Raw genomic sequence first — 12,369 nt, 5'->3', positions numbered from 1 at the left:
CGTCGGCCGTCTCTTATATTGTCTTGGATCTACCAGGTACCTTACCGTCACTCAAATTTGATCTTTTGTCAAGGATTCAATCTACGTTGTACAATCTATGCCCGATCTATTGGAAAACAAGTGTCTTCTATCACTCCGTTTATTAGCAATCGGGTCTGTTTTCGTCTAACCTAGACATGGCACTTACATTCCAATTTGAACACTGTATCTATTGTAGGAGCTGTCCTCGAATCTACAGGAGAATTTATGGCATATATTCTCCCTCTGGCCTCCATGGAGTCGGATATTATTGCAAATTTGCACCTGACTTCGGCCTGCCAGCAATATATTGCTGGTTCTATCCTCGGACTTGAGAACTTAGCATTTAGCCCTCTTCACATAATTTACTGAATCTAACATCATATCCACATAGATGTATTTAAATCTGTCCTTTTAGATTTGTCTCCTACATGTGTCCTTTCAATCTCTTGAATCTGGTGCTGAATTAGCAACTGCATCTGCCTAATACTATAGTTTACTGTCTAAAACAATATATATCGGCATGCATCATTCATTTTCACCAAAGGGAATCCTCGCCTATCATAACCTCTTAAGTCCTACCCTCGGATCTATCCTTAGAACCGCACTTACATTGCTCTCTGCCATTTCCGGAATTTGTCCCGGGTTATCATTTTCAACTTATTGCGAGATTTACTGCTGGATCTACAGTTCGATTATGCTAAATTCTAGTTATATCTGCGTATCACTCAACCTACAGCCAATATGCCGGTAGGGAAATATGGGACTTTCTTTTATTTGACTTCTTCACTTGTCGAGGTAACGTACGGCAGACCGACTTCAAACTTCAGTACGTCCGTCGACCAGGAATTAGCAAAACATACCCCGGACGAATGAGCAGCCAGAAGCTTTACGGATATCAAGTCTAGGTGGTTAGCACATCACCAGATACGCGATGAGTGGCTGGGATCACTGCTTATTTATCCTTAAATTTATGCTTTTCACTTTCTACTACAGTGTATATCGCGTGCGGGGAATGGAATTCATTTATTAGGCTTAGATTTATGCAAAGTCCCTGATCACAGTCTATTCTTAATTAATATGGACTTTGCTCCGAACGAGGCCCCAGAGCCGCCAGTTGTATGCCTTGGGCTTTGCGTGATATGGTTGACCCGAGTGACGCCTCCCGGGAAACCTAAAAGGGTAAGTAGCTCAAGTGGATTCGCCCACTTCTCCACAATACCTTATCGAGGTTGTTTCTTCCCCAGAACGAGACATGACTAAGACCTCTGAAGGTCACAAGGTTAGATTGCGTTCTGCATAAATGGGGATGAGCTTTGTAGATGTTCCATGCTGCAGATCTGAGTTGTGTAGTAAATGGGTTTGGACAGTACAACTGACAGGAATTACGCTCTTGAAACAGGCTTAAGCGTATATAGTTCTGGACAGCAATGCCGACTTGGATTTAGACTCACAAAAAAGTTGGTGAAATGCATCATCCTAGTCTAAATTCAAAATTTGGAAGTCATGGCAGATAAACAACAAGGATTGACCAATAACGAACCCACGGCATAGGAGGTCCAGGAACCATCTCCTGCCACCTGTCCATCACACTTGAAACATGATCACTCTCTTCTCCTGCATTCTAGTCTCTAATTAGAGTACTATTTTGATGAATCGCCTAAATCGCTAATAAACCATCCCAGGGACGATCGCCCTGGAGTCCGAAACCCGTGACCACCATCTGACCCAGTGCATGTCTCCCCATAGAATCTTCTGCTGCATTGGTTCTCCTTTCCAGTACTGTCCTGTGACCCAGACAGCAAAAGCTGCCCCATCCCCAGCGTTCTCGACCCAAATATCCTTAGAAAACATGGCGTTTGCTTCCCCGGCATCTTAAGTCATCTGGACCCGTCGGGTTGGTCGCCCGGATTACTCCATTAGGCAATCCGAGTCTTCGAATGGTGCCACGATCAAGAGTCTTCCAGTCACTCTGTTGTGGTCATTTAGCCTGTAGAAGTGAAACCAGGTTGTCATGTTTGGGGAGGATGAGTATTGTATCATCTCTCCATCATGGCTTTATCATCAGTCTGGTTTTTGCCTGGCTTATTCCGTTTGAGTTTCTCAATGTTTCTCAATTCCTATTCCTCCGTACGGACCGCCAAGATATATACCTTAGTTGCAATAACCCGTAGATAAGATACAACTGTTGATGTCCTTCATGTCAGGACTCACGAATGGAAGATCAAAACGTCCAACATGCGTACCATGGCTGTACAGAGCGTCATAAACTGTCAGTCAAAATAAAATCCACCTACAATAGATAACCTAGTTCATGCTACGGACATCAAGCAAATGACCAATTGGTGGAGCGGCAACGGCTCCTCTATCCCACTCATAATTGCATTATTGCCCCCGCTGGGTCTGGACCAAATCCATTCTTCCTGCGACCAGACTCCCTCGCTAGCTTTCTTGTTGGCATTCTCTCCAAGTAACAATCATGCTTGCCTCTTTTGGACGCTCATCCAAATTTCGACTGCTCACATGAGCTCTTTGGTTTGAGTGTACTATTGTCGTAGTACCACCCCCCTATTTCTAGATTCGTTCATCCGTAGGTTCACGATCGTGAAGTATTTAAGGTGCCGGGTGGCTGCTTGTTAGATCAACCTGGCTTCGATTGTATTCTATCCAGCGTCTATTCCTCTTTCTCTCTGCGGTAACCAAGTCAATTGAACGTCTACAACATCACAACTCTACTTTCTCGCACTTCGATTACTGCTCGACTACACAATCTACTCTAATCATAATGTCTGTCTCCATTACTGCCGATACTCCTGTGGCTCCTGCCACCAAGCAGGCAGACGTCTCTCTGGGCTCCAATGTTAGAATGCCAGAATTCAGTCTGGCTGGCAAGGTCGTCCTTGTCTCTGGTGCTGCTCGTGGTCTTGGTTTAACCCAGGCCGAAGCGCTTTTGGAGGCCGGCGCCAAAGTGTACGGATTGGATCGTCTGGAGGAGCCAGTGAGTAACCTTGGTTCTACAACCTTGTTCGTGGCGCATCTTGTCTAACCTTGCTGGATGGTGATAGTCCTCCGAGTTCTTCGAGATTCAGAAGCGAGCCAAGGAGGAGCTGGGAACGGAGTTACACTACCGTCGCATTGACGTGCGCGACACGGAACTGTTGACCAGCACCGTTGAGCAAATCGCCAATGTCGAGGGCCGGATGGACGGCCTGATTGCTGCAGCAGGAATCCAACAGGAAACCTCGGCTCTGGAGTACACGGCCAAGGATGCGAACACCATGTTTGAGGTCAACGTGACGGGTGTGTTTATGACTGCCCAGGCAGTGGCCAAGCAGATGATTCGCTTTGGTAATGGTGGTAGCATTGCACTAATTGCCAGCATGAGTGGTACTGTCGCGAATCGGGTACGTTCCCATCAGTTCCTTTCCAGAGTGGGCAACGGGGATCCCCGGATTTCTTCCCTTCCCCGCTTCTGACTTATGTCACCCTTGGCCGTCAAAAATTCATTGCATGGCCTTACAGTTCTCAACCGAACTAAATCAATGCTAACTTGCCTAGGGTCTCATTTGTCCGGCGTACAATGCCAGCAAGGCCGCTGTTATCCAGCTTGGTCGCAATCTGGCCATGGAGTGGGGTCAATATGGCATTCGCGTCAACACCATCTCGCCGGGCTACATTGTCACAAAAATGGTCGAAGATTTGTTCGTCCAGTTCCCGGAGCGCCGGGAAGAATGGCCCAAACACAACATGCTCGGCCGTCTGTCTACCCCTAACGAATACCGGGGTGCCGCAGTCTTTCTCTTGAGTGACGCCAGCAGTTTCATGACAGGAAGCGATCTGCGCATCGACGGTGGCCACTGTGCGTGGTAAACATTTGTTCGATGCTTTACTTTTTTATTCTATTTTATTTTTCTTCCGGACGATCTTTGTTTCGTGAATGCTATTGCATGGCGTTTTGTATTGGAAGCAAGCGTGATCTGATTCAAGTTCAACGTTCTCGTCATGACGTGCCGTCTGCAGTCTCTCCAGACTTCGCATCGAGGGAGGGGAAAAGATGATCGGATAATGTATGGTTTACTTAGAACATTCGAGAGCTGCGACCAGCTAATGCATGGATGGATCATTCAATCATTCAATCATTCGATCATTCGATCCCTGGGCTTTGACAACCAACTGTACTCGAATTCCTGGCTGATCATCGTGGCCAACAGGGAATACCAGCAACTAGAAAGTAAGTTGCCTAAAGCCCGCGTCAGTAAGGTATTCTTTAGTATGAGATCTGGGCCATCTGGCCGTACAATTCTATCACCATCACTCTTGACCCACAGAAGCATTTATGGACGAGTACCGGAGCAACTCCGTTCGGGCTTTTTTTCCGTCTTCTGACACGCTCGAGAACGAGACTCTGTCCACCCCGCAGGTCAAATAACTTACCTATGTACATCCCGAAACAATGCCATGGCTCACGTTACCTTCCTTTCCATAATGTCAAATCGTCCATGATATCAGCTCTGAGATACGCACATGGACTAACTAAGGAACATGAAACGAAGTACCCAACAGTGGACTACCTACAATGAAAGGATGCTCGAATCACTGATTGAATTGATGAAAACTAATTATATACATGAATAATATATATATTTGTTAATAATAAGCTCACTCGGAGCTGGGCTTTTCGCCCTCTTCGGCCGGCTCCACCTCCTTCTCCCCCTCCTCCTTCTCCTTCTTCTCCTCCTTTCCCTTGGCCTTATCAGGCCGCTTTCTCCTTCTTGGCTTCTTGCCAGGCGGGGGGCCGTCGCCTGCAGATAGGGGGTGAGCGGATATGGTGATGGAATGTCCATCACCGTTGATGGTGATGTTATTCACCACCGTTGGTGGCTGGCGGCGGCGGGCTGCTGGCTGGCGGCGGGAGGCAGGGCGACAGGGCTTATCAGCCGGGTGCCGGCGCCCGCAAGTCCCACACAGGGGCCAGCAGTCCCCTGTGTGGGACTTGCCACAGATGTGGCAAAGTTTGCGCTCTATATCCAGGTTTAGAATTGACACTCTTCAGATGCTTCTTCATGAAGGTTGAATCAATGTACTGACTGTTGGTGGCGGGGCCAGGCGGGTCAGCGGTGGGAGGAGGAGGAGCGGTGGCCGCGGCGGCGGCAGTGGTGTCGTTTGTCCTATACTGATGTTAGAGATGCATTGATTGAGTCCAACGATTCACTATTGGTGTGTACTCACATTGTGAAGAAAGAAAAAAAATCTCTTGAGAAATTTTGATTTACAACAGGAAGATAACATTGGGGGGTCTACGACGCTTTTTTATTACTTACGATCATGGACACTAGGAAAGGGCTACGGCCAGCACACTTGCTACAGTGATGCTCTACTCTACGAAGTGGGAAAGTGATAGCTGATATTCAGCAGGAAACACCCGCACCTCGGTCAGCTCATAGTCGATACTACCTCGCGTGAGGAGGACAGCTCCGGGAAAATGGGAAGAGCCATTGACTGAAGCTCCATCGAGACCTTGTCCATATCATTGAGCGCATTGGGCGACTGCACTATGCACTATCCAATCTGACAGTAGTCCATCTCTTACCCACTTAGCAAGGTAGGCCCATTCAGGGCCGTTTTGATTGAGAAGTATAAGTAGAGAGCAAGCCGCTGCAACACATTCAGGATCTACTTTGGCGCATAAGTTTCTAACCTTACCAGCAGGACTGACATCCACCCAAATCGTATCATCAAGTCTCGATTATGACATCGAGTATGGCTCAGGGAGTGATAGGGATAAACCTGAATCCAGCACTGTTCTAGGATGACCTTCCGTTGGTATAGTTATACTGTGAAATTATCTCAATAGCTAGATGTAAGATCAGCGGCACGGAACAGTCACCATATTCAACTTCCCAAGTTAGAACAGCACTTAGCTCCCGCCCAGCAGTGCCGTCGGAATATTGCGCCTCTGCTTTAACATGAACGACTCATCAGACCCGGCCCAGGCACTCCTGCTCAGCCCGGCGTACCAGCCTCAATGTTTCACAGTGCATCTCACGCGGAAAACTGACCATGTGAAGAAATAGCTGAGATGAATGCTCGAGCTCTTCAATCCGCTACGGTCAAGATCAGGAGTTGCAGGAACGATTAAGCCCAGCATCTTGTCTACGGGTATGTATGTGATTGAGACGATATGAACAAACGCAAGACCTCTGCCACGAAGCCGAAGCATATCCGCAACGCACCGTCAAATAGCATCAAAATCAGATCACTAGGCTAAGGTGTATTTATTATCATTCAACAAGCTAGCAGTTGTATTCAAACAACCTACGTCTCATTTTGACAAGATCAAAATCCAATCTTGCTAGACTAAGGAAGTCCGGACGAGGTACTGTAGTCCTTGGCCCTTGGCGGGGGGAGGGGGGCGAGATGTGGCAGCGCCTGCAGAGCATCACCATCAAACATGTCGTTATTAACTATATTTGGATTCAAGCCCACCTCTTTCCTTCTTCGCCATCTTTGCTTTCTTGTGACCTTATCTGGTCTCGTTCTTCTTCTTGATTTTTGGCGGCCGGGGGAGAGGGAGCGGAGGAGTTGGTGAGGGCCCAGCGGGCGTAAGGATAAGCAGGGGGGTTGTTTACATTATAAATTGTTGAGATACTATACCACTAGGCTGGTGAGCAGAATACAGGTCAGCCAACCCCTGCCACCAACGGGTCCGGCAGCGCCGGGCGCTTGGAGATGAGCAGAATACAGGTGAGTACACGGTCTGGGCGACCTTTTTGGTCAAGTCACAAGTGGTATTAGTTGTTGACATAAAACAGCAAGGTGCAGGCCGCATTTATTGAGTGCACTCAGACAACTGAGCTAAAAGGGTGTCAAGACATTTCTAGTTGGTAGACATGATAGTGCAGCAGATATTCAACGGCATTCCCCACAGAAGGGTCAGCAAATCGCCAGTGTGGTAATTGGATTACGGCCATTCGAGCCCTCCTGGCCGACTTGTTTGGTCTCTTCCTGCGTCTCCATTTCGGCTTGTCCCGCCTCTCGTTCGCAACAGTGGCGGTGCCGCCGCTCAAGTATCAAATATGATTTCCTCCCGCAGGTAGTCCCATGGCGGGAGCTGCGTCACTCCTGCGGCCAGGTCAAGTAGTAGCAGTGGTAGTAGTGTGCCTCACTGTTGCAGAAAAGGACTGGATGCCAGATAAGTGAATAAATAAGCAGCTTACAATATACATCTAAGTGATAGCACAGCTGATGCGACAAACCAAGACATCCTTTTGTCTGACCTCGTGACCCAATGCAGAAGTAGCGAGTGAATGAGATTCAACCAATATATGTGAGTGACTTCCACCCCAGGCCTGTCTGATAAGATACTTATTTACCACAACACTTAATAGCGACCATACTCCCTCATCTCACCCACTCAATACTCAAGAGTGTCTCCTTCTTTCTCCCCTTCCAACTATCACTCCTGACCTTAACGTTTTACTTATGACCTTTGATTATAAATCTTCTGTCCTTACCTAACAAGCTCCTACTAGAGACAGCAAAGCACCTCCAGAATTAAGCTTAGCTTAACATATTCACCTGCACAAACCGATTTGTCTACAGCATCATAAACCCATTCATGCACCACTACAACACAGATTACCACCAGCACACCAGTCTTGCCTTAGTGCTTACCATAGTCTTGAAAATATCATCAGAAGATCAGTCACTGCGAAGCCAAGCGATATCAACACAAAAAATTAGCTCAATATACCAGTCTCCGGCGAATCGTTCCACACTCCCCTTTGCTACGCAGTAGGACAGAGGATAAATGAGCTTCTACTCAGCATGTACGGTGCTAATATTGAACAGCACTGTTACGACCTGGGTTGTACATATGGGAATGCTGGAGCTGATCAAACTACTTGTTGGCAAAGGCATGAACATCCATGCAGGGAACGGAGCCGGAGCCAGACCAATTCACCATGCTGCTTGGTCTGGTAATGTGGAATGTATGGCGTTTCTTATCCAAGAAGGCGCTGATGTTCATCAAACCGCACCGTTTATTCTTCCTTTGGACAGTTATCAACTTCAGCTGCATGGTTAATTCATGGGATGCACTGCGAGCCAATAAGCAGCCATCTCAACGACTATCGAAATAGGTCGATCATCGAGCCATAAGCATGGATGGCTTAGTTCCTTGCCTAATCTACATAAATCCCAAATTAACGGGGCAATGCTCTTCGTGGCGTCCTTATTAGGTTGTGGATGATCCCAGGTCCGCTTTTGACCCATGATGTTTTGGTCAATGCACACCAATAGCTGAATCTGATTTCTAGTGTATATTAATTGCATTTTGCCTGGAATGGCTATCAAACATGGGCTTCATAGACTCAATAACCGGTCTGGAACAGATCTACAGAGGTCGGAGCGGACAGCGATCGGCCGGGTGACCGGTCTGACTGGGGCAACGTGGACACGGGCGGACATCTGTTGTTATTAGTATGCAACATTGATAGGGAGTAAAAGATTCAGTGTACCATCTGCTGGTTGGGTTTTGTACTTTTCTGTACTCAGTGAGAAAAGAGGTCGATGATAGATCCGGGGTTCGGGGGAGTAAGGAAGGGGAGGGTGGGATGATGCACAAAGCTGTTTCTCGCCAGTAAGGTCTCACCATGAACTGACTTATACCATTTCAGAATCCCCGATCCATCCTCCTGAATGTCCCCAGTACGAATCATCGACGTACCTTCCGATACTCCCTATTGCCCGTTATTCCATGGTGGGATCGGTGGGCCTGCTCTATATTCGCAGAGGTATCGAACAGATCCAGAAGAGCTTTCGTCACTTCAATATGCATGGTGGTAGTCCAGCTTAAGGTCAGATCAAAGACACCAGCATTACCACTTGATGATCGGGGAAAGGCCAAGAGCGTTTCTGGCCATGTTGGTCACCACCTCCTCAGTACTAGCATCAGTACAATGACAGAAAAGGGGAGTGATCAAAACATACAGGCTTGCGGCGCAGCATTGCCTGCACAGTGTTAATGTGTTATTTTTAATAACGCAGTTAATGAAGAAGGGATGTGTGTCATTTGAACCCTAATTTGCTGCCGCGGTTCTCAAGCATAAGATGCACCAATAGGTACCACGCAACACTGTCAGTGGGGTTCAGCCTGGGGTGAGCGTGGTCATTTAGCTTGACGCTATGTACTCACCTTGTAGGATAGCATTCAAAAAGGCACCTAAAAGTGGCTTTATTGAGAAATATGCGTTACTACTATAATTACTAGTGTGGATGAAAAGTAATTAATACCTAGACAGGAGTCACAGGCCGAGTGAAGACAGGGGAACTGTGAGAGCTACAGAAGCTTCCATCATTCACTCAACCACAGGGAGTTGCGCATTCACATAACAAAAAGGCAACAATGCTCTCCATTTCAGGTATACTTGCTTACCTTATGAAGCAACGATCTTCTACTCTAAGAAAATAAAATGCTGACATTTGAGCAACACAGATAGGAGCAGCCTATTTGGTTAAGTATAGAGCGGAGCAGGTCGCTGCAATATGTTTGGCATCTACACAGGCACGCAACCGTAGTCTCAAGTCTATGTTTTCCCGGAATCTCGAAAGTCTAAGGTCGATGAGTTCAAAAGTCGTAGAACTGAGAGCATCGGATCGTAATACATATGTCTGAGTTGACATCATTTTGACTCATGGATACGTGGGGTATATATTTATGAGCTCCCTACTTACATGTCATGTTCACAATTCAATTCCTTCCTCTGTTAAAAGCTGTTACTTGTGGTCCCCTCGGCCATGACTCGTCGTGATATGAGTGAAGAGGCCCTGAAGGCCAAACGATCCGCCATTATCAACCACCTTCAGCAGCTCCGGGGAATCCTCGAAAGAGTTAATCCTCCCAACTTTGGGATTGACGAGCTCTGTGAGCTAGGTTTGAAACCCGTAAGAGTTGAATTAACGCCGGATAAGGAGCTTTTAGAATTTGAACCATGTTTCTTCCTGCCGCAGCCTACATCTGTGTTGTTGGAGCATCCGTTTAGTCCGGAAGAGAGAGAATATGATATTGAGCATGGGGAAACCTATGCGACAATCCTAGATGATATCCTTGAATGGTACCCAAATACGGAAAACCCAGAGGAAAAAGCGCGAGAGCAATACGAGCGAGCTCAAGCTATACTTCGGGAGGACGGTCCTGATTGGCTCTCAAACCTAGAACATCTTGAGGATCACATTGGCTCTCATCTGGGCGCCTGGCGCTCTGGATTTCATACGTCCCGCGGGGAAGGATTTCTGGAAGATCTTACGCCACTTAAGTTCTGCTGGGATCGGTTTTCAGAAATCGAGGGCTATGTACCCCGTGTTAGGATCGACCCAGGGGGCAAGATCGGTAAGGGCTACTGGACCTCATGTCATGTCTTCATCGACAAATCTGCTGGGATGCCTCACACAATTATCTGTTTCCACGTTGAATACTGTGGGAACGACACGAGCCTCACCATGGCTGAAGTCTATGGGCTGCTCCATCACATGTATCAGTGGTATACTCTCCGAGAATTTCGACAGCATGCGATAGGTCCCGTGAGTCTACGTCTCTTCTTTGCTGGACACGGGCTTTTCTAACTGTACAGACAGATGTTGGCCATATCGTATATGTATCCTAAACATGCGAGGATTATTCAAGCTCATCACGATGGGGAAAAGTTGGTGTTGCAGTACTCCCCTCTCATGAGTTTCGAAAATAGAGAAACAGCACCGACGTCACTGTTTGTGCGTTACCTATCTAGCCTGCCTATTGGGCTTACCTCAAATACTCTCTGTATCAGGTGAGGTAAGGTAGAATGGCAGACAGGTTTTCGGACCTTACTCCGGCTTCACTGATCTATCGAATTGCTCCTGCCGATGTTGCTTGACAGCCTGATGTTTCTTTCTTCTTGCTTTGCGTTAGGATTCCGGGACTGGAAGGTCTCTATTCGGCAACATGTATGTAGTTAACGCACCTTCCTTCAGTTAGGAGTTTCCTGAAGACTCGTGTGATGGAGAGCGTTTCATTGCCCTCGAATATCGCTGGCCTTGATTCTCTCCTCCATGAACCCGCAATTCTGGCAGCACACGATACGTTTCTACAATAGACTCCAAGTTCCCATTTTTTTTCGAAAAGAATTCATTGAGATTCGCCTTCTTAGAAACGATCATGCCCGAATCCACGTTCATCCCAAGAGACGAAAAGCACTGGCGGCTTTTAGCAAAGGCCCACGGAGCAATAAATGAGACAGTCAACACGATCCAAGTGATGCAGTCTGGTTCCTCGGTCACAGTCCAGCAATTCCTTTCATTCCACGTTCTTTGGCCTCCACGTACCAAGCTAAATAACATCGATAAGCTCCAGGTACCGATCAAAAAGGTCGACCTTGAGAACATGGCGAAGGCCTTCAAAACGAATAAACCGTTCTCCCGCAACTTCGAAGCCTACCTGCAGTCAATCAAAGACGAGAGTGATACTTCGGGTAAATTGGGAGTATTTCAGGGTACCAGAAAGTGCCAATTGGAAGCTGACCAAAGAATCCCAAAAGGAGACGCAGGAGAAATGTCGACTAGCGTCAGGATGAGCCGAACGCCCGACCCAGAATCCCAAGAGGGCCGCACACCCGCCGAAAGCATCACAGCAACATCTGAATCCAATGCGACACCAGCGGCTGAGCAGGAGTGGCTGCAGTCATTCGTTCAGACCCCCGACGAGCAATGTGTCAACATGGCGCTGATATCATTTCTCGACGCGGTAAGCCTGAATCTCCCCGACTACAAGTGTAAGTGGGGTATAGCACGTCTCGCATTCAAGGTCGATTTCCATCGAGCCAGCATGAAGGCCCGCACAGATGGCTATCTGTACGGCCCCACGGGAGGCGACGAAGCATTCGCCATCGTGGAAACCAAGGCCCATCAACGGAAAAAGACCACAAAGACAGGCGGCCAAGTATACATGCAAGAGTCCGCTGAGATGGTCGCTTGGATACTCAAGGATGAGAGCGAAGAACGCAAAGTGCCCCTTGACAACCAGTAAGACTTGACTTCCATTCGGCATTGTCAGCTGGATACTTATACTCTGTGTCATTAAGACGCCTTCTAGTCGCCCAAGATCGAGAGGAGATCTACCTTGTCTGGGCATCATACGATGCATCCTATGTCGACTACCTCGAAGGAAAGCCTACCTCCGGCAATGTTTTTATGACAATGAACGAGATCGGCCCCTTCAAGACTCAAGATGACGCTCACATGAGACAACTTGCGGAATACATCGGATGTTTCTGTAGTCAGATCACCGCCCGTATTGAAAGAAGCTCACAAACGTAA

General features: G+C 47.6%; 3 protein-coding genes across 3 annotated transcripts; 2 read left to right on the top strand and 1 right to left on the bottom strand.

The window, feature by feature from the left end:
• Window positions 1-2,803: 2,803 nt before the first annotated feature.
• On the top strand, window positions 2,804-3,888 carry ALT_5349 (putative short chain dehydrogenase; the record flags this gene model as incomplete). Its single annotated transcript, XM_033555201.1, has 3 exons — window positions 2,804-3,016; window positions 3,084-3,422; window positions 3,577-3,888. 3 exons carry the CDS (start codon window positions 2,804-2,806, stop codon window positions 3,886-3,888), a joined length of 864 nt encoding a protein of 287 aa, XP_033411092.1.
• A 789-nt stretch (window positions 3,889-4,677) lies between these two features.
• On the bottom strand, window positions 4,678-6,166 carry ALT_5348 (uncharacterized protein; the record flags this gene model as incomplete). The annotated part of the gene is made up of 3 exons (XM_089599898.1): window positions 4,678-5,039; window positions 5,107-5,186; window positions 6,078-6,166. 3 exons carry the CDS (start codon window positions 6,164-6,166, stop codon window positions 4,678-4,680), a joined length of 531 nt encoding a protein of 176 aa, XP_089455775.1.
• Window positions 6,167-9,816: 3,650 nt separating this feature from the next.
• ALT_5347 (uncharacterized protein) lies at window positions 9,817-12,369 on the top strand (the record flags this gene model as incomplete). Its single annotated transcript, XM_033555204.2, has 3 exons — window positions 9,817-10,599; window positions 11,402-12,075; window positions 12,135-12,369. 3 exons carry the CDS (start codon window positions 9,817-9,819, stop codon window positions 12,367-12,369), a joined length of 1,692 nt encoding a protein of 563 aa, XP_033411095.2.

This window comes from Aspergillus lentulus (genome assembly GCF_001445615.1).
Source record: "Aspergillus lentulus DNA, contig: Alt09, strain: IFM 54703, whole genome shotgun sequence".
NCBI lineage: Eukaryota > Fungi > Ascomycota > Eurotiomycetes > Eurotiales > Aspergillaceae > Aspergillus > Aspergillus lentulus.
This window is presented reverse-complemented; position numbering and strand designations above follow the sequence as displayed.